We start from the raw sequence: 22,526 nt of genomic DNA, 5'->3' as shown, positions 1-22,526 counted from the left end.
TAGAAGTGAGCTGATTAGAAAACCTAAAAAATGTTTTAGAACAATGAACTCCTTTCCAAACATTTTTTTCAAGCCTAACTTAAGCAAGAGAGGGAAGGTAAATGGTATCTAGAAAAGAGTCCTCAATGTCAGCTCATGACTGCTTATGCTGATAGGATGATGGAAAATCCCAGCATGGTATTTTTTTTTTTAAGCCCATTTAGCTTTAATTTGAAAATACATGTTAACACCCTAACATGTTAAGAATGTTAGGATGAAAAATAGGTTTTCCCCATGTGTTTTGCCTAAATGGTAGGAAAGCGTGGGGGTGGGGGTGGGGAATCGGGGTGAAGTGAGGGACATGTGGCATGTGTGAGTGAGCAAGTACATGAGTGTGTGTACACAAGGGCAGTACTGACAGATTTACAATCTCTATGCCCAAAAGGGACCGTAGCTCTAATTAGTAAGCATTGACTCTTTTTAAATTAAGTGTTGTGTTAATAAGTAATTGATCACACGTGCCATTGATTACAGAGAAGACAATGGCACCTGACTCCAGTACTCTTGCCTGGAAAATCCCATGGACGGAGGAGCCTGGTGGGCTGCAGTCCATGGGGTCGCTAAGAGCCAGACACAATTGAGCGACTTCACTTTCACTTTTCTCTTTCATGCATTGGAGAAGGAAATGGCAACCCACTCCAGTGTTCTTGCCTGGAGAATCCCAGGGACCGGGGAGCCTGGTGGGCTGCCGTCTATGGGATGGCACAGAGTCGGCCACAAGTAAAGTGACTTAGCAGCAGTAGCAGCAGCCATTGATTAGTGACTCCTTTTTCTTTAGGAGAGAAGTTTTTTTTTTTTTTTTTAATTAGTTTTTACTGGAGTATGGTTGCTTTACAATGTGTTAATTTCTACTGTACAGCAAAGTGAATCAGCCATACATGTACATGTATCCCCTTTTTTGGATTCCCTTCCCATTTAGATCACCACAGAGCACTAAGTAATATCTGATGAGCTACACAGTAGGTTCTCATTAGTGATCTACTTTATACATAGTATCAGTAGTGTATACATGTCAGTCTTGATCTCCCAAATCATGCCACGCCCCACTTACAGCCTTGGTGTCCATACCTTTGTTTTATATGTGTCTCTATTTCTGCTTTGCAAATAAGATCATTACACCATGTATCTAGATTTTTTTAATCAAATATTTTAAGTTCCTACTATGAGCAAGACATTATTCTGAGGGTGAGGCAGAGGTACAGCTCAACCCTTGACTTCTAGATATTCAAAGACTTTCAGAAATGCACAAACTCTGGGCAATTTTATTTCCATTGAAAGTAATATGAATCTTTTCAACTTGCACTGAATGTTGAATGTTTCCAAGCTTAGTTCTTGGACCCAGTTCTCTCCTTGTCCCCTCCCAAGGTTTCAAATGCCATCTGAACACTTCTGGCCCCCCACTGGGTACCTCTAGCCCACTCGTCTGCTTTGGGCTCCAGACCCATATTCCGCATTAAATCTCAACTTGGATGTAGATGGTACCCCACACTCAGTGTGTCCAGCTAAACCTGGGGGTGTGGTCTCAGTGAAGTTACCACCATCCATCCAGTTACAGGACACTTTCATCTCCTTAGTTCTCATGTCTAGTCCACCACTGGGCTTCTCAGGTGGTGCTCGTGGTAAAGAACCCGCCTGCCAATGCAGGGGACATAACAGACATGGGTTCCATCCTTAGGCTGGGCAGATCCCCTGGAGGAGGGCATGGCAGCTCACCCCAGTATTCTCTCCTGGAGAATCCCATGGACACAGGAGCCTGGAGGGCTACTATTCATACGGCTGCAAAGAGTGGGACACGACTGAAGCAACTGAGCATGCACACACTTTGTTGCTGTTCACTTGCTCATCGTGTCTGACTCTGTGATCTCATGGACTGCAGCATGCCAGGCTTTCCTGTCCTTCACCATCTCTCAGAGTCTGCTCAACTCATGTCTGTTGAGTCGATGGTTCATCCAACCATCTTGTCCTCTGTCATCCCCTTCTCCTCCTGCCTTCTCTCTTTCCCAGCAACAGGGTCTTTTCCAGTGAGTCAGCTTTTCAGATCAGGTGGTCAAAGTATTGGATGCTTCAGCTTCAACATCAGTCCTTCCAATGAACACCCAGGACTGATCTCCTATAGGATGGACTGATTTGATCTCCTTGCTGTCCAAGGAACTCTCAAGAGGCTTCTCCAACACCACAGTTTGAAGGTATCAGTTCTTCAGCTCTCAGCCTTCTTTATGGTCCAACACTCACATCCATATTTGACTACTGGAAAACCCATAGCTTTGACTAGACAGACCTTTGTAGAGAAAGTAATATGTCTGCTTTTTAACACGTTGTCTAGGTTTGTCATAATTTTTCTTCCAAGGAGCGAGCATCTTTTAATTTCATGGCTGTATTCACCATCTGCAGTAATTTTGGAGCCCAAGAAAATAAAGTTTGCCACTGTTTCCATCGTTTGCCCACCTTTTGCCATGAAGTAACAGGACCAGATGCCATGATCTTAGTTTCTTGAATGTTGAATTTTAAGCCAGCTTTTTCACTCTCCTCTTTTACCTTCATCTAGAGGTTCTTTAGTTCCTCTTTGCTTTTTGCCATAAGGGTTATATCGTCTACATATCTGAGGTTATTGATATTTCTCCCAGCAATCTTGATTCCAGCTTGTGCTTCATCCAGCCCAGCATTTCACATGATGTACTCTGCATATAAGTTAAATAAGCAGGGTGACAATATACAGCCTTGATGTACTCCTCTCCCAATTTGAAAACAGTTGATTGTTCCATATCTAGTTCTAGCTATTGCTTCTTGACCTGCATACAGGTTTCACAGGAGACAGGTAAGGTAGTATGGTATTCCCATCTCTTTTAGGGTTTTCCAGTTTGTTGTGATACACACAGTCAAAGGATTTAACGTAGTCAGTGAAGGAAAAGTAGATGTTTTCTAGAGCTCTCTTGCTTTTTCTGTGATCCAACGGATGTTGGCAATTTGATCTCTGGTTCCTTTGCCTTTTCTAAATCCAGCTTGAACATCTGGAAGTTCTATGAAGCAGAAGTGGATGTTTTCTGGAATTCTCTTGATTTTTCTATAATCCAATGGATGTTGGCAATTTGATCTCTGGTTCCTCTGCCTTTTCTAAATCCAGCTTGGACATCTGGAAGTTCTCAGTTCATGTACTGTTGAAGCCTACCTTGGAGGATTTTGAGCATGTCCTTGCTAGCATGTGAAATGAGTACAATTGTGTAGTAGTTTGAACATTCTTTGCCTTGCCTTTCTTTGGTATTGGAATGTAAACTGACCTTTTCCAGTCCTGTGGCCACTGCTGAGTTTTCCAAATTTGCTGGGATTTTAAGTGTAGTACCTTAACAGCTCATCTTTCAGGATTTGAAATAGCACAGCTGGAATTCCATCACCTCTTCTAGCTTTGTTCCTAGTGATGCTTCCTAAGGCACACTTGACTTTGCACTACAGGATGTATGGCTCTAGGTGAGTAATCACACCATTGTAGTTATCCGGGTCATTAAAAATTCTTTTTTGTGTCGTTCTTCTGTGTATTCTTGCCACCTCTTCTTAATATCGTCTGCTTCTGTTAGGTCCATACTGTTTCTGTCCTTTATTGTGCCAGTCTTTGCATGAAATGTTCCCTTGCTATTTCTAATTATCTTGAAGAAATCTCTAGTCTTTCCCATTCAATTGTTTTCCTCTATTTCTTTGCATTGTTAACTGAAGAAGGCCTTCTTATCTCTCCTTGCCTTTCCCTGGAACTCTGCACTCATTGTATATATCTCTCCCTTTCTCCCTTGCTTTTTGCTTCTCCTTTTCTCAGCTATTTGTAAGACCTCCTCAGACAACCATTTTGCCTCTTTGCATTTCTGTTTCTTGGGGATGGTTTTGATCACTGCTTCCTGTACAGTGTGATGAACCTCTGTCCATAGTTCTTGAGGCTCTCTGTCTATCAGATCTAATCCCTTGAATCGACGCATGCACTAGTCCACCACTAGCTCTTGCTGATTCTGTTGGTTAAATGCTTTTTAAATCCACATGTTTCTCTCCTTTTCTACCACAGTCGCAGTCACCATGAGCTCTTGCTTGGTCCTGTCTTCTCCTCTGGCTCCTCTCCAATACTCTTTTTTCTAGAAATGTGAGTCAGATCAGGTCAGGCCCATTACCTCAGACCACTTAACAAATCCCATTGCTCCTAGACAAAAACTCAGAATCCTCAATGTGGCATCCACGACCAGCATGGCTCTCTGTATGCATTCCTGTCAGAGAGCCTGAAATCATCTTTACCTGACTTCTTTATATGGTTAACTTCCTGGCTGCTCTCTAGACCTTACCTGAAAAGAAGCTTCCACAAGAAAGCTTCTCGTCGGCCCTCCCACTGCCGTAGTACAGGGTACCCATCCTTGGCTACACTGCCTGGCTATGCATTTAGTTGTGTGATTGTGAGTCAGTGTCTACTCCTCCTGTGCTGTGTGCTCACAAAGGAAGGACTATTCTGTTTTACTCACCAAATGTATTTCCAGTTGGAGGACTAGGAGGGGGCTTGGTCCTGAAGGACCTCCTGAGCCAGGTGAAGCTATTTGGAATTTATCCAAAGGGCAATGGGAAGCCTTTGAAAGTTTGGAAGCAGGGAACAATGTGATAGGATGTACACCCTAGAAGAATCACCTGGGACACAGCATAGCGAAATCCAAACAAGTACTCTTGCAACACGGAAATAAGCAGAGACACAGGAACTGCAGCTCCACTCTTTCTCTATTCCACCTTTCCTCCTCTCCTCTCTAAATCCAGGGAGGATACCCAGATACCCTCTCAAACAAATGCTTGATCAGTGTCTAGTTACCTGAACACTGAGTGAATTCCTAACAACTTGGTTGACGCAAGGAAGGATAAAGTGAGAACTGGTCCAGACCCAAACGTACATCTTCAGCCCACATCTCCCACTTTACTAGAAAGTCTAGAGACTGTCTAATAAGCAGAGTATAATACAATGTGGAGAGTGCTCTGATAGGAGTTAGAATGGAGGTCTGGAACTCAGAGGCGGTTATAACTAATACACTTCCAGGTGGAGCAGAAAATGCCTCACAGGGACTGTGGCATTTGATCCAGTAGGAAGGATAGGATTTTTTCAGAGACAGCTGAGGGGGCCTTCAGTGGCTGGAACAGCACATGAAGGGCATAGCTGTTGGGGAATGGCTTTAGCCCTGGATGGGGATGGGGTGGGGAAAGTGGTGATGTGTTGGGGCCTTATTGTAAAAGGTCTGGTATTCTTAGTTCAGGAGTGTGAATATCACATGTGGGCTGCCAGAAGTCACTGGGCCACTCCAAATATCTCTAAATTAAAAAACAGTACATGAGGGAATACCTTATATTAAAGGTTTATAGAGAAAGCAGTGACTGGGCCAGTGAGAGCAATGATCTTCTGAACCCAAGAAACATAAGAATGATTCTGGTCCTGAAGCATGTACCGTGGGGTCTGGGCCCCCGGTTGCAGTGAGCTGACCCAGGCCTGCCCCCAGGAGACCAGGTGGGGACCTGGCCACACACGGTCATGAGCACGCTCTGCCCTGATAGCCGTCCTGATCGGTATTTTATTTTGCAGGTCCATGGAGAACGGGAGGCCACCGGATCCTGCAGACTGGGCCGTGATGGATGTCGTCAATTACTTCCGAATGGCAGGATTTGAGGAGCAAGCTAGCGCATTTCAGGAACAGGTAACTCAGTCTAGAGAAGTACACAATGAGCATGATTGCCCCCCTTCCCCACAACAAGCAGAAGGGATTGAGAAGGAAAGGCATAGAGAGTGGTAAGGGATCAGTGAGGCTCCAGGTCACCCCAGCCCGGGAAACTGGGAGGGTGGGGAAGGGAAGTACTGAAGTGACAAGCTAATGATTCCTTCCTGCAAGAGGAAAACCCAAGCGCTGAGACAGAGACATGGGCACAGCTGTGGAGAGGAGGGCCAAGTCTCATCTACATCTGCATCTTCTGAAAGACTGCCCAGCCCTATCTTCAACACAAGCATACTAGAAAGCAAAACATAGAAAAAAGAGGAAAAGCAGGGGCGAATCTGGCAGAGAGACACGCTCCTGTCTGCTGCTGGCCTCTGTGCCACCTGAGCTGTTAATTAAGCCTCCTCCAATTTGCTTGCTGGGTGCTGAGCAAAGTCGAATGGAAAGAGCACAGGGTTTGGACTTCAATCCTGGTTCTTGTAATTCTGTGTGATCCCAGGCAAGTTGTTATGACTCTCTGAGTCATGTTTTCACATCTGTAATGTGAGGCTCTCTGTGCCTAGCTTGGTAGGGTGGTATTGTGAGAATTAAAGAGCAGTGATAAAGGCACAGTGCCTAGGGTAGGTGCTGGCCCAACTTTGATGCCCCCCAAATGTGAATTCCCTCACTCAGATCCAGTGTTGGTACTGGAGAGATGGAGAGAAGAGCAGGGGATCCCTCCCAATTGGGTGATTCCTGATTCCATTTTCCAGGCTGGGCCAGCACTGTAGGGATGGTTCTCAAAGGGCTTTGACCATGAGGAAGCAAATCAGGGTACATGTGATCCACACCAGACCAGCTCTGCAGGGAAACCCAGAGTTCCCATTTCCCTGTCAATGAAGTCTGCAGTCTTCTAAGCATTAAGTTCCCTTTTCTAATTTTGTAATGTAATTGAGAGAATTATAAACTGAGCAATGCATTTCGCTGCTTCTTGCACATCCCCTTAGCCATTTCTTTCTCAAGCTAGGTTTGGATAAGTGCAGTTACCTAATATCATGTTTTCTAATGAGATATATATCTTGTATTCCAATAGATACCTAATATCGTATATAGAAAAGTGTACTTCTCTAATATCATAAATAAATCTAATCTCTAGATTTCCTTCAGTCAGTTTTTCTCTTCAACTTTATCCCTGCATATGTGTTTTTTGTTAATTTGGAAAATTTGCCAGAATAACAGCTTAAATCACTTCACACCCACCAGGACAGTTAAAATTAGAAAAACTGATAGCAGATGTTCGTGAGGATATAGAGCAACCATACTCTCCTACATTGTTAGTGGGAGTGTAAAAAAAAAAAAAACTCATATATCTACCCCATGATCTAGCAGCTTCATTCCAGAGTGTTTACCCAAGGGAAATGAAAGCATATGTCCACCAAAGATTTGCACAACACTGTTTAAGTAGCTTTATTCCTAATAGTCCAAAACTGGAAGCCCAAGTGTCCATCAATAGAGTGAATATACAAACTGTGGTCTAGTCATACAGTGGAATAAAGAAAAATGAACTGTACTAATACAACAGTTTGGATGAGTCTTAAAACATTATGCTGAATGAGAGAAGCTCTGCATAAAAGAGCTTGTTCTGAATGGTTTTTGTCTTATTCCATGTGGGTTGCTATAACAAAAACACCATGAACTGTGTAACCTATAAACAATACTTATTTCTCATATTTTGCAGGTAGGGAGTCTAAGATGACAGCATTAGCAGACTGGGTGTCTGGTGAGGGCCTGCTTCCTAGGCAGCCCATCATTTTGCTGTGTCCTCACACAGAGGAAGGGATGAGCAAGCTCTCTGGGCCCGCTTTTATAAAGGCTCAGATACACATGGGGGCTCTGTTCTCATCATCTATTAATAATTGCCTCCCAAAGGGCCCACCTCTTAATATCATTACTAATGCCCTCAAGATCCATTGGGGGGTTGGTTTCAATGTACAAATTTGGGGGAGAACACATTCAGACCATAGCAGTTCTGTTTAGATAAAGGATGAAAACAGGAAAATACACTAATGATAGAAAAAAAATCAGACAGTGCTTGCCTCTGGGTAGGTAGGAAAGGGGAATGCCTAGGAAGGAGCATGAGGGAACATTCTGAGGGATGGTAGCATTTTGCATCCTGATAAAGCTTTGGGTTATGGGTATATGCATTGGTCACTGCTTATGCACAAACGTATGCAAATGATTCAGGTTTGTGTATTACACAGCCAGTAAATGTTTCCTCAAAGGTAAAAGACCTATGAAAAATAATTAATGGTATACAAACTGAAGTAGTTAGGGGAGAAGTATACTGATTATGCAACTTACTTTGAAATGCATCGGAATACAGATTCACAGTTGCACAGAGGGATGAGTAGATGGATAGACATATGATACAGTAAGCCTGGAATATATTCATTGTAGAATCTAGGTGGTGGGAATACAGGCGCTCCCTATAATATTCTTACAACTTTATGTTTGAAATTTTTTATAATAAAATTGTGGGGGTAAATAACTGCAGTTGGAGAGTGGAAGGCTGATCAGCTGAAACCTATTTTATTTTGGTCTAATGTTATAATGTCCATTTGTGTCACTGCAGTTGAATAACTCACTTCTAAAATTAAATTTAAATAATATTATGAAAGGTTAACAAAAAAAAAGAACTTAGCTAAAAGGTCTCTTGGCCAGATTCCCAGCTGCCCAAAAGCATTTTTCAGAAGGAGCTTTTGCTCAGACTCCTCTGAAGCAGATGGCCCAGACTGGGGGTGGAGGGTATTCTTTGGGCCTTTCGGACTCTGAAATGGAACTGGGCAGCTCTGAGCTCAGCCCAGGAGCAGGCCCTTTCTCCCAGGGATGATATCAGTCTAACACCAGTGACATGGGAGTCAAAAGGGGACACAGTTCTCCAAAGCATCTCATTCAGAAGTCCTTCAAGGGAGGAAAGGAACACCGTCTTGTTTATTCAACTCTGGAGCCTGAGAAATGAATTCCTGAGAGAGTGGAATTTTGCAAGCATGGTCTAGATGCTCAAGTTACTTCATTCTTATGGAAAGGTAATTGGAAAGAAAAAGAATCTGCCTTGAATTATTCTCTGGAAGTGATTTGAATCTTTCTCCTACTTTGAACCTCATATCTTTCCTCTTCTCATTAAAGGAGGTAAACTTTGCAAGGAAGCAACCACTGCCCAGACTCAGGCTGACAAGATAAGCAGCTGCTGTGCTTTTCATGAGGACTGAGGATCAGGATCCTCTGCTATGTTATCCTCTTCCATCATCATGCTTCAGAGGCCTTCAGTGTTTCACCTCCAGTGATCTTCCTGGAAATGAACCCCAAGCAGTCAGCAGTCACTCACCACATTCATCCCCAATGGGAAGACTACAGGCTACCCCCAGCCCAAACACAGGACCCTTTTAGGCACTTCTAGGTCACAGCAGCTGAGAGAGAAAAAGAATGGCCACAGGCTTAAATCTTCATAGGGTAGGCTCTGCTCTTCCATGTGATAAAAGCAGGCCAGGAAAGTGAGCATCCTCTAAACCACCTTAGAAAATGGCAGGTTCAGAAATGGTAGTACAGTTGCCAAATGCAGCACATCTTAGTTCATGTGAGAGCTTAGTTTCTTGGCTGTTACGGATGGAATGTTTGTCCCCCTCAAATTCATTTTAAAACCCTTACTCGCAGTGTGATGGTATTTGGAAGTAGGGCCTTCAGGAGATAGATTTAGATGAGGTTTTGAGGCTGGAACCCTCGTGGTGGGGTAAATGCCCTGGAAAGGGAGCTTGCTCTTTCTCTCTGTGTTATATGTGAGGATAGAGCACAAGGGCAGCCATCTGCAAGGTGGGAAGAGGGCCCTCACCAAGAGCCACATGTTGGCACTGTGATCTTGGACTTCCCGCCTCCAGACTGTGAGTAATAAATCTCTGTTTTTAGGCCACCTGATCCTTGGTGTCTTGTTGCAGCAGCCTAAGCTGACTAAGACACGGATCCTGATAGCAGACATGTCCACCACGACATGTGCTGACTTTCAGGAGAAGGTCCATCTTCTTGGTATGGTCTCACAATATATTACTGGATATCCTGTTGTTGTACCAACCAGACTCAGAGGTGCATTTCTAGTAGCGTGTTCCTTTGGAAGAGGTCAGGCCATTGATTTGTCCAAAGTGCAGGGATGTCCCATGTTCCTGTGGTATGGAGGGGCAGCTGGATTAGCCGAAAGATCTTTGTGTAACCTCCTTTTCTCTATGCAAGCACACTGACACCTAATAATTATCTCCCTTAAGTTTCCCACTGGTGCAGTTATCACCATCAGGTTTTCCTCTGATCAAATTCTTTTGAGCTTCTGTGTGAGCCACAAGTACAGACCAAAAGAATTATCAAGAGGGAAGGCCTAGGCACCTGCCCAGTCCCCTCCACACCCCCGCACCAAGGATCCACTGTCAACAGTGTTCGTGTTTAGGGTCTTTTCCTGCTCTGGTCGTTCTGTCATGACCAATGACATGGCTCTCTGTCGGCCCACTGGCCTCATTAACATTGCTCCACAGAGGACTCACTGGCCCATAAGAGGAGGAGGCACTGGGATCCCTTCCTAGACAAGGCAGTGATTACAGCTATTGCCAACACCGTCTCTCCTTCCCACCAACACGGTGGTGTGGTGGCTCTTTTCCCAAGTGTCTTCCAGCATTCAGACCTCTTAGGCTGTGGTGTGAAGGATATGAGTGAGAGTCATGACTCCTGGTTTCTTTCCTCCTGATCAACTCATGGTCAGTAGAAGACCCTGCAGGGTTGGCCTTTCTGGGACTCAGATTTCTATGATGAATGTTGAGTTAAACAAGATGAATATTGCTCAAGTTCCTGCTTAAAGAGTCAAGTGTTACCTTTCAACCGGCCCTCATGAAGTAAGCTTTCAATGCACAACACAGGTCACAACTAGATGATAAAAAATTAGCACTTGCCCAGAGATGTGAGTCACCTGCTTTTCAAGAGTCAAAGGTAACGTAGGAATTTTACTTTCCTAAGGGTTTCGTTTTTAAGAAAGAACTTCTTGGCTAACTCATTCAGAGGCACCTCCACCTTCCTTACATAGAACATTTAGGATAAAGTCTATTTTGTTAAACTCTGAAGGCTAACTGAGAAGCTTCTGACGGTGCTTTCAGTTGCCAATTAAGTCCATCACAGCAAGTTCATCACTCCGACTGGACCCTACCTGCCTGTTGTAGGGCAGTCACTTCATTTCTTCTCTATCTGACTCGCACACTCAGAATGCATGTGAAGAAGATGGGAATGGAGAGCTGCCATTCAGTCACTGTCACATAACTCATATCGTTCAGATCCTCAAACTCACAAGTGAGCGACATCAGTGAATCTGTTTCTAGAATAATATGTATCACTAAGATCTTTTTTTTTTCCAAGTATCATGACAAAATAATATGCAACTCATGGTGACTAATTTTACTCCATTATCTTCTCACATTCCCCAAACCATGTGACTGGAACAGTATTTTACTGTGAAATGTCCAACTGATTGTTAAAGCTGTTCATCTGAAATGCCAAGACTGATAATTATTTTCAGATGGCTTATTACTAACTTTTGATAATGTTTCTGAGGCCACTGGCTCACTAACTATAAATAAAATAATTTATTGCTACAAATTGCCAAGTAACACTAACCTCCTCAGATGGAGCAGTAAAGTGGACAGGCCAGTCAGAGCAACTCTGAGCCCTACTCTGTGTCCTAAGCTGTGGTCAGATGGACTTCACCTGTAGTGATTCTAGACAGACACTTCTAATCAGACCCAAGACACATCCAGGTTTGTGGAGGTGGGGGGAGAAAGGGGTTAAGATTATACAATTATAAAAGCCCTCTTTTGTAATAAAAGTACAAAATTATGATACAGATTTGCTAAGACAAAATTTAAGCTTCATTAGCTTCATGGTAAATCCAGCTCTGAACTAGACCAGTTAAAATCCTGCAAATTGGAAATAACTTTTATTACCTTGTCAGCATATTATAATACCAAGTACTAGAAGTATTCAAGTGCTTTGACACATGATATTTCTTAACAGTTGAAGGCTTCTGAAATGCTTAGACTATTTTGTAGCATAATGAGCAGGGGAAGTGGCAGCTCAAATTCTGCTGATATGTCCTTTAAACCCACAAAAATTTTGAAAAGAAAGAGTTAAAAAAACAAATGGGTAATGTTAGCAATAAGAAAACATCCAAGAGAATGGAAAGCAAAACTGATAAGAAACTTCTGAATTTTTTGACTGAATGAAATAGAGTAGATTTCTATAAACCCAGCCCCAAATGATTTTTAAATCATTTGTTTGAAATGAGAAGTTATAAGAGAGCCAGGTACATGGCGCTTCTCTAGCTTATTCACTTGTTCAGTTGTTTCTATAGTAGTTATAGCTTTTTCTAACACTTATGAAAATAAATATAAAACTATTAAAGTAAAATAATGGTCATTATTACAAGTATTATTTTACTTTAATAAGCCCACCTGAAAGCCTTGTAGGTATAAGAATCATTTGAAGGAAGCACAGAAGATTCTGGGCAGAAGAGGGATTAGATACAAATGTATGGGGACATGAAAAAATATAATTTATCTTGAAAACTCCTAGTACCTTGAAGTAAGAGATATGGAGCAGGGAATCCCTGAGGATAAAACTGAAAGATAAATAGGGGTCCAGATAACAGACAGTCTGTTTGCCTGAGAGGGACTAGGAGCCACTGGAGGATATTGAGTGGGGAATACCATGATGAAATTTGTGTTTTTCAAAGATCAGTCTATTGTCGATGTTGGAAAGCAAGGAGACAAAACACAGGAAAGCTGTCATTGTTCCACTGGGGATGGAAAGGGAGAAACATTAGAAAGTCTAGGGAAGATGGTCAAAAGAATTTTGGATCCTTGGCAATGGAGGGTAAAGATTTGTCCTGTTTCAGTTCTCTGCCTTAGCACCAGGATTGAGCTCACTGCTCAAAATGGGAGAGGGAAGAGGCTTGGCTGATGACTGCTAGATTTCTAGATTGGTTAGTTGCAAAATCATCCCATTAACCAGGACATCTATGAGAGGTCAGTTATTTTTCTTTTTCTTTTTTTTAACTTTTTATTTCTTATTGGGGTAGAGCCGATTAACAATGAATGTTGTGATAGTTTCAGGTGAATAGCAAAGGGGCTCAGCCATACATATACATGTACTCATTCTCCCCAAACTCCCCTCCCATCCAAGCTGCTACATAACACTGAGCAGAGTTCTATATGGTACACAGTAGGTTCTTGTTAGTATAGCACTGTATACATCCATCCCAAACACCCTAACTATCCCTTCCTCCTAGCCTTCCCTCTGGGCAATCATAAGTTCATCTCTAAGTCTGCGAGTTTCTTTCTGTTTTGTATGATTCATTTATATTATTTCTTTTTAGATTCCACATATAAAGGATGTCATATGATATTTCTCCTTCTCTGTCTGACTTACTTCACTCACTAGGACAATCTCTAGATCCATCCATGTTGTGGCAAATGGCATTATTTCATTCTTTTGTGTGGCTGAGTAATATTCCATTGTGTATAGGTACCACATCTTCCTTATCCATTGGAGAGGTCAGTTTTAAGCGTTTTAAGATGAATAAATGGGTGGATCTAGAGACTGACTCAGCAGGTCAGCTGATGACAGTAGGGTTTCACTGGAGCTGAGGGGAGGCCTGGGAGGTGGAGGACACTTTCCTTCAAGTAGAGGAGTGAATGGGAGGCAAGTGGAGGGAGAACCAGTAGTGGGAGGGTTGTATAGACATGAGGGCTCTTTTCTAAGAGAGGATACTTATTTAGATGCAGGGAAGTAGCCAAAAGAATTGGATAGTTAAAAATAGGATGAAATTTAGAACAGTTCAACGAAGCAAAATCCCTGAGGATAGGAAAGGGATGAGATCAAAGAGGGTGGAGGGACAAGGATATGGAGAAATTTGAACCCTCATGCATCACTGGTGGGAATATAAAATAGTGCAGCTGCTACAGAAAACAGTTCTGGCAGTTCTTCAAAAGGTTAGGCATATAATCACCACGTACCTAGTCCTGTCCAGCTCTGTGTGACCTCATGAACTGTAGCCTGCCTGGCTCCTCTGTCCATGGGATTATTTCCAGGCAAGAATACTGCAGTGGATTGTCATTTCCTCTTCCATGGGACCTTCTTGACCCAGGAATTGAACCCATATCTTCTGCATTGTAGGTGGATTCTTTACCACTGAGCTATCAAGAAAGCCTTGAAAAAAAAGAAATCACCATATGACTCAGCAATTCCACACAAAAGAACTGAAAAGAGGGACTCAAATAGATAATTGTACAGAAATGTTCATTGCAGCGTTACTCACAATAACCAAAAGGTAGAACGAACCCAAGTGTCCATGCACAGATGAATGGATAAATCAAATGTGGTCTAGAACACACGGCTTCCCTGGTGGTTTTAGCAATAAAGCAGTGCAGGAGACATGGGTTGGGTCCCTGGATTGGGAATTTCCCCTGGAACAGGAAATGGTAACCCCCACTCGCCTCAGTATTCTTGCCTAGGAAATCCCATGAACAGAGGAACCTGACAGGCTACAGTCCATGGGGTAGCAAAAGAGTCAGACATGACTCAGCAACTAAACCACCACCCTTATGGAACATACAAAGGAATGTAATTCATGCATAAGAAAGAATGAAGTTCTGATCAAGATTAATGAACTTTGAAAATATTATGCTCAGTGAAATAGGCCAGTCAAATATTGTATGATTCCATTTATATGAGATATCTTCAATAGGCAAATTCATAGACACACAAGCAGGTTAGAGATTATCAAGGGCTAATAGGGGAGGAAGGGGTTATTGATTCATAGGGTTTCTCTTTGGTGGTGGAGGAGTTTAAAAATTAGTGGCAATAATTGCATAACATTGTGAATATAATTAATGCCACCACTGAATTGTACACCTAAAAATAGTTAAAATTGTCTCTTTTGTGTTATATATATTTTACTGGGTTTCCCTGGTGGCTCAGACAGGTAATCTGTCTGCAATGCAGGAAACTCAAGTTTGATCTCTGGGTTGGGAAGATCCTCTGAAGAAGGGACTAGCAACCCACTCCAGTATTCTTGCCTGGAGAATTCCATGGGCAAAGGAGCCTGGTGGGCTACAGTCCATGGGGTCACAAAGAGTCGGACACAACTGAGTGACTAACACTTTCACTTTTCTTTCATATTTTACTGCAATAAAATGTAATGTCAGGTAATATACATGATTCAACTTCGTTGATAAAATATTCAACTGTTATATTTTTTAAAAGAAAATGAAGGGATTAATTCTGATCAAGACTGGTACATCTTTCTCTGTCCTTCCCGTCCTCTGGGAGCAAGGAAAGCATGTGTACAGAAACAGCTGAGATGTTCCTTTCCCTCGGGGACATTCAGGGAGTTCCTGACAGTTTCTGTTTGTTCTTTCTTTTTTGCTAACCAAGAGGCAAGCTCCTCTGCATAGAGTGGACAGGATGGGTAGAGGTTTAAAAAGGAGCTAGAGGAGACAGTAGTGAATTTAAGAATGGCCACCAAGAGGAAGGGGAAAGGGAGCTGAGCAAGGATAAATAAAAGAACTGTTGATATATTCTCCTGACCCAGCCAAGACTGGCATACTGCACATGTTTAGTGTTCATCTTCATGGTTTCTTGATTCCCACCCCCACCCTCATCCCCACTGCACCAGGTATAGGAATCAGAGAACCTGGATTGATTGCTGAATTGTTCCTGGATGGAGTGTTCATGGCATGGGCACAATGGAGGACTCAACCATAGAGGGTGATTCGAGACAGCATGTAAAAAGAATGGTTGCCAGGGCCACCCAATGGGTGCAGACTTGATGCAAAAGAGGAGTCAGCAGGTGACACATTACCCTGGAGAAGGAGAAACAGATGAAAAAGTGGGTTTAATGGGAGGGACGAGTGAGAGAGAGATGAGGATATTGGACATTCCGTGTTACAGAGGTGGGGCTCTCCTGGCTGATGACGTAGGAGTAGGTGAAGTGATCGACATGGTTGGGGTACTAAGAGCAGATGTCATGAAAATGGGTATAACAGCTTACTGTATGAATAGTCTAAGGAGATTGGCTGGGGGGTGTTCTGCTTCACTATAATTCAAGGTCCTAGGCTGATGGGAGCTCTGTCATCTTCAGCTGGACACTTTCAAGATCACCTGGGAATTGACATCCAGTTGGTATAAGGATAAAGAGAAAGGAGACATGTAGATGGTTCTACGGGTCATGCTAAAGAGAGGTCATCCTTTCACTTGTCACTGGCCAGAATGTGGTCACACGGCTACACCCAATTGCAAGAAAGTATGGAAAACGTATAGTTGTGTGCCCTGGGAAAAAGAGCAGCCTTGCTACACTTGAGCTTTAAAGCACTGGCTGTTGCAACACTGATACTCAGTTCTATCTTTAAGTCCAGAGAGGCTAACTTTAAGAGAACAGCTGAAGAGAAGAAGCCATATCTGACTGTACGTGAAAGGCTTCACTTCTAATTCTGTTCCTTCAATCTGTTCTTTCCTATCTGGGCAGAAATCTCTGTAACCTAGTTTCCTCATTTGATGAGTTTCTTTCCTTTCCTTCATCAGAAATGTGTACATGATTTTTTTGTGTAATAGAGCCCCTTTATCACCCACTTTGTACCAGAAGCAGATATCCGCAAGGAGATACCCATTACATTACTGAAGGCATTAGCCTGCAGAATGAGCCAACATGGATTTTGTGTTTGATATAAATGATACAGGGCTTCCCTGGTAGCTCAGCTGGTAAAGAATCCACCTTCAATTCAGGAGACCCCAGTTTGATTCCTGGGCCGGGAAGATCACCTAGAGAAGGGGCAGGCTACCCCCTCCAGTATTCTTGGGCTTCCCTGGTGGCTCAGTTGGTAAAGAATGCAGGAGACCTGAGTTCCATCCCTGTGTTGGGAAGATTCCCTGGAGAAGGGCATGGCAAACCACTCCAGTATTCTTGCCTGACCTGCAGTCCACATGGTCACAAATAGGCGGACATGACTGAATGACTAAGCACAGCACAGCACATAGATAATATAAATGCAAGACCTCACTTGTTAAAGTAACAGCTTCCAACTGTTACTTTAATGAATGAGATAGATTTCTTTTTGAGCCACACATTTTCTGTTAACAAGCTGCTCAGTGTTTTTTAACTAGATGAAGTCGCTCCAATATGTATACTGTCCACCCCAAATTTTCCACCAATAGGATTGCAAGACAAGCACAGCATCAGCTGATAGTCATTGGCTGATAGTGTTGAGCTCATAATCACTCCACCCATGCTGAGCTGCAGACAGCAGGGTGGCCATGGGGACAGTGTAGAGGATATCAGCCCCAAAGAGGAATTCCTCCTCAAGAAGAGGTTTTGTCCCAAGAACCATGTAATAAGACTCAAAAGGCCTTAGTGTAGACTTCTGTAGCTCACCATCTTCCTTTCTGAAGTTATATGGAAATTCTTCAGATATTAAACTCTGTCTTGGTGAGGAAGAGTCCTTTAAAGAAACATGGTGAATTACTACAAAGTCCTAGGGGTGCCTCAGAATGCTTCCTCCTCTGATATTAAGAAGGCCTATCACCAGTTAGCTCTTCAGGTCCACCCAGACAAGAACTCAGAAAACCGGGAGGCAGCTGAGGAGAAGTTCAAACAAATAGCAGAGGCCTATGCAGTCTTGTCAGATGCCAAGAAACGAGACAACTATGACAACACCAGGAGGCACTGCATCAAAAGGGAAAACAGAAGAGATGGCAGGGACAAGGATTATTTGAAGGAGGAACTGCGCTTTGCAAGGTCACACTGTGACTTTCAAAGCACCTTTGAAGATCAAGACTTCTTCTCAGGAGGCTGTTTTCCCACTGACAGTGTTGGAGGGGCCAGGAGATTCCGCTCCTCCTTCTTTGATGTGACCCTCATCCCGGACACAGGATTTTCCACTTTTGTATCCCTGGGCTCTGGGCCAGATTCCCCTTCCTCTAGGACATTTGTACCCTTCGTAACCAATGGAATGCGAAACTTCAAACTGGTCACCACTTACAGCCAGATCGTGAATGGCAAGAAAGTGGTTATAAAGAAAGTTCTAGAGAATGTGAGCCAAAAGACTGAAATGAGAAAAGAACATCTGTTTCATCAGAATCCTCCATGCCATGGGTAAGGAGTTGCTGCTGGGTTCTTTCATAGGGAGGCTGCTGTGAGGCTGGTGTGTCTGGTGCTGATCCCAGACAGAACTGGAATCTGAGAATGTGTTTACTGGAATGGACAGGGTCTGAGTGAGTGAGTGAAAGTCACTCAGTTGTGTCTGACTTTTTGAGACCCCATAGACTACACTCCATGGAATTCTCCAGGCAAGAATACTGGAGTGAGTAGCCTTTCCCTTCTCCAGCAGATCTTCCTGACCCAGGAATCGAACTAGGGTCTCCTGCATTGCAGGGCAGGGTCTGCTTAGTCCAAATTTCTCATTTCACAGAACAAGGGACTGATGGGCCAAATGCTCCACAAAGAGGAACTAGGAAGCCACAGAGTCTGGCTTACAGCCTAAGTCTTCTGACTCTACACGGAACCTCTTTCCCCCTGTACTCAATCTGGGACAGTAGAGACCACCACAAATATGGCTTCTGAGAGGTGTACAGGGTCCGACCATCACAAATCCCCCTGACTTCTCTTCCTGACTTCTTATTTCTACCCTACCTTGCTCTTAGCCATTGCCTCTGTCTTGATGGCCCTTCTCTTCTGCCCTCATCATCTTTCTCTCCATACATTTCCAATGGACTATATCACAATTAGGCTTAGTTGAAAGAGTCACCTACATATAGATTAATGTTGTTAGAGTGAAAAGTAAATGGGTGAAGATTGCTTAAATATACTTTAAAAAATAGCCAGCATTTTATCAAATGCTCAGTAGAAGTCAGGAATTCCACTTCACATGTGTTATCTCAATAATCTTTTCAGCAGTGAAGTACTGCTTTCCCCCATCATACAAATAAGGAAATGAGGCTTAGATAGATTAAGTAACTTTCCCCAGGCCCCACCTAATAAGCAATAAGACAGTGTCTCACTCTAAAATACAGGCTTATCTACTGAGCTGTAACATCTATGGATGCTATTCATTTATTTTTAGATCTAGGTTCTTGCCCTCTTTGGAAATTTACACCTGTCATCTCTAAATCTTACTTCCATGCATGGGTATTTCAGGAACTTAAGTAGGCAAGCATTTCGAGTTTTATTGCCCAGCAGGCCTTTGATTTTTCTAGCATGAAAACAGAAGTAATATAAAAAGTTTCACTGAAACTAACAAATGATTACCACTTAACACAGAACCATAAACAAAATCCCAAGGTGTGAATTATATTTTTGTTTTGGATTAAGAAAAAATCACGGGATGTTTTTGTTTGTCTAACTGGATCTGGTCACACTCCAATGCCTTCATTTATACACAACTGCACTCCAGAGGAGCGTTTCCTGGTGGAAAGTTACTGATGGAGTCTGCATTAGACACCTGTCTTCTGATTTCCAGTGTCATGCCATTCTAGTATACTGTGCCGACTGGCAAAATTTGGGCTTCCTTTGCCTTGCAAGCTTTCATAGAAGTTATATAATAAATGATTAGCTTTCTTAATCTAATCTAAAATAGGGAACTTTCCTATGTTTGTGATTTTTATAAAACACATTTTTATGTAGTCTTTGAACTTTTTTAATCCCAGTGGATTTTCTGAACTTGAACAAGAATATGCCTGCATCCCATTGGCAAAGGGTAGCTTTCAGGCAGGGAGAACACTTCCAGAAAGGAAGCAGAAGATGGGTTTGGAATGGGAACACATCCCATTTCTATCAAAGCTTATACTTTTCCACTTTATCATTGAGAACATCCTGTATGTCAGACGCTGTGGTAGGTGCCTTACATGAATCATTTTTTAACCTCCCAAATCCTTCAGGGGTTTATTTCCATTTTACAAGTTTGGAAACTGAGGCTCAGGGAAGTTAAGTCCCTTACCCAGAGCCACACAATAAGTTGTGGAGACAGAGTTCAGTCTGCAGTTTGTTTGACCTGAAAGATCCCATTTCCATTATGCCATCTCCACTCCCTTTCAGTTGAGCTGCAATAGTTATGGTTTAAGTTTTGTTATACATATGAATTCTGTTCATTTCAAAAATTTTTAAATGAGGAATTCCAGATGGAGTTTTCTTTTACAAACCCTCATCCGAGGTGAACTGCAGTGTGGCTACCAAACAAAGGAAAATCAAATTGGAGCATGAAACATAATTTTCCATTTTGTCTTAAATAAAATCCAAATTTCAGCATTTTTCACAGACGTACTTGGCTTTTGACAGAAATGCTGAGTTGTAGAAGGACTTTTTGCCAACAAAGATATAAAAAATTTCATTTTCAGTTAGTCAAGGAAGTTTTCTTGTATAGAAATGAAAGCACTGTCATCTCTTCCTGGTGCCTGTTTAAAATATGTGGTAAGTTAAGTACAGGCAAACAGCAATAAAGGAAAAATGGAGAGCAGGGAAGGCTTTGCTGTTGTGTGAAGCATCCCCAGCGAATCCCTACTTATCTCAGGGCATGAAGTAGAGCATGAGCTTTGCTGTAACCTGTGATTCAGATTCCTGTGACCTCACAATGCCCAGAGCTGCTGCTGCGGTTTCCAGGAGTCAGGCGTCCTCTGCCAACTCTCAGGCTTGTAGGTTTTGCTGATGGACAGTCTTTGGGATTCCTAGCTGCCTAAATAGAAAATAATTAAGATTGGAAAGTCAGTTTCTATGTCCTTAAAAAATTGTAAAATGAGGGCCTTGATCTGTCGAGGAATGCTGACAAGTGATTATGTAATTCATAGCTCAGGGAGCACTTGCAAGAATGGTATCTCATGAAATCCTCTCAAAACTCAATATTCCATATTATCAGCTGAGGAGATAGCAGAGAAAAGGACTGCCTAAGGTCACAAAGTGGGTGTTTCTTCAATGTTGTTTCTCCCAAACTCACACATTCAGAGCACATCTTCCTCACAGCCTGCCGATATACATGAGAGGCTTTAGAGGAATGGCCCTCTTGGGGACAGTGTGGGAGGGAGTCACAGCTTTACGTAGCTGCAGGTGCACAGCGAGTCTCCGTGTCTGCCCATTGGTGGTGGAGGGTGGGCGGGTAAAGTCACGTGCCGCTGTGTGGAGTTTACTGAGCATGCGCAGCTGGTCCATCTCATGAACCCAGGTCTTCTTAGAACTAGCTTAGCGTTGCCTCACAATAACAAAGATAAGGTTGTATTCAGCACTCTTCTCAGTGCCTCTTTTCCAAAGGTTTCAAACTACTTTCTATATGTGGGGTCCCCTCTCTTTCACAAGAAGCTTGTTTTTATGTCATTTCAAAGTTTTGTAGTCTCCACGGTAGAAGTCCGCAGGCTTGAGAGAAGGGGGCCCGTGGACTATAAGGAGAATCCGGAAGGGAATTTCCGGTGGGCACAGCCCTGCCCCTCGCTGCCTTATCTGGATTCTTGAGGCTCCGTTAAGACGGAGTAGGTAGCATGAGAGTTGATATTCAAGTTGAAGCAGGATGGTTCTCCTTTTAAAGGGCAGGAAAGAAGTTCTCAGAGAGTGAGTCATTTTTCCAATGCCCACTGTTCTGATCGAAAAGGTTTCAGAAAACCTGACTCTGGTCCCCATTGGTCCATCGAGACAACACATATTTGCTTCTAAGTGTCAAGAGAAACAGAAGCGAGTTATGAGAAGAGCATGGGCTTTGGCTTTAGGCAGATGAGAATTCAAATTCTGTGCCATTCTTTTGTAACTTCTGGGCAAGCTAATTTTTTGCCTTTATCCTTGGTTTGCCTATAAAATTAAGTTGATAATTCCTACCTGTCCTAATTTATGGAGTGATTTTGGGAATTAAATAGACAAAAATTCTTCTTAAACTTCAATAGTATTTTATAAATGCAAAGTGTCGTTCTTCCTTTCAGAAGCTTCGTCTTTGATCCTTCAGGATACATACTCCAGGCTTGCTGTCAGTTTTTTAAGATGTGACATTTGTGATGTGATCTTGAAAACAAAATCAGCTATAGGTTATATTTAACTCCAAAATAAATGGTGAAGATGGAAGATAAAAATAGAAGATTACATTTGGGGCACTAGTTTAAAAAAAAATAGTAATGTTTTTAGTGTGGAGACAAAAACTTCTTCCTTCTGTTTTTCTGCATTATGCTTGAACTTTTGGACTTACATGTTGGATTTACCTTCTGCTTCCATTATAGGAAATTGACGGAAAATCCCTGCTACTGATGACAAGAAATGATGTGTTGACAGGACTTCAGTTAAAACTGGGGCCTGCTCTGAAAATCTACGAGTATCATGTAAAACCTCTTCAGACAAAGCATTTAAAGCACAACTCTTCCTAGTAGTCAGATTGGGGTCTTGGACCTCAAAAAATACATAATGAAAGAATTTGGTTTCATGTGATGAAACTTTGTAAACAGAATACATACATGTGTATATGTAAAGAATTTCAATCAAATGAAACGTTATCCTATGGGATAGACTAGGCAATCCATCGGCTAACCTGAACTCAGCCAAGAGGAGTGAGGACATGCAAACAGGATGGTTTACCTTGTTGACCTAGTCAAATAGAGTGGTCTTTGATGAGATTAGATACCCTTCCCCACAAGGAGGGTTTTCTTCATAGATTACTTTCCCAAATTCCTTGAAAATAGAACTGAATGGAATGAACGTCTTCCAGTTAC

At 42.6% G+C, this 22,526-nt stretch overlaps 2 protein-coding genes across 2 annotated transcripts in view; both read left to right on the top strand.

Annotated features, from left to right (window-relative positions):
• SAMD13 (sterile alpha motif domain containing 13) overlaps positions 1-22,184 on the top strand; it is a 48,931-nt gene extending 26,747 nt beyond the window's left edge. The window contains exons 3-4 of the mRNA XM_068991613.1: positions 5,621-5,732; positions 22,041-22,184. Of these exons, the coding sequence (XP_068847714.1) occupies positions 5,621-5,732; positions 22,041-22,184 (256 nt within the window). The remainder of the gene's footprint in view (positions 1-5,620; positions 5,733-22,040) is intronic.
• Positions 17,312-17,956, top strand: LOC138073566 (dnaJ homolog subfamily B member 6-like). Its single transcript, XM_068965391.1, has one exon. It carries the CDS (start codon positions 17,312-17,314, stop codon positions 17,954-17,956), a length of 645 nt encoding a protein of 214 aa, XP_068821492.1.
• Positions 22,185-22,526: the final 342 nt, after the last annotated feature.

The sequence above is a fragment of the Capricornis sumatraensis genome, chromosome 2 (assembly GCF_032405125.1).
Source record: "Capricornis sumatraensis isolate serow.1 chromosome 2, serow.2, whole genome shotgun sequence".
Lineage (NCBI taxonomy): Eukaryota > Metazoa > Chordata > Mammalia > Artiodactyla > Bovidae > Capricornis > Capricornis sumatraensis.
Note: the sequence above shows the minus strand (reverse complement) of the source record. Positions and strands in the feature narration are given on the sequence as shown.

Excerpts from the sequence above, each read along its gene's own strand:
- LOC138073566 (XM_068965391.1), top strand. The coding sequence starts at position 17,312 with ATGGTGAATTACTACAAAGTCCTAGGGGTGCCTCAGAATGCTTCCTCC.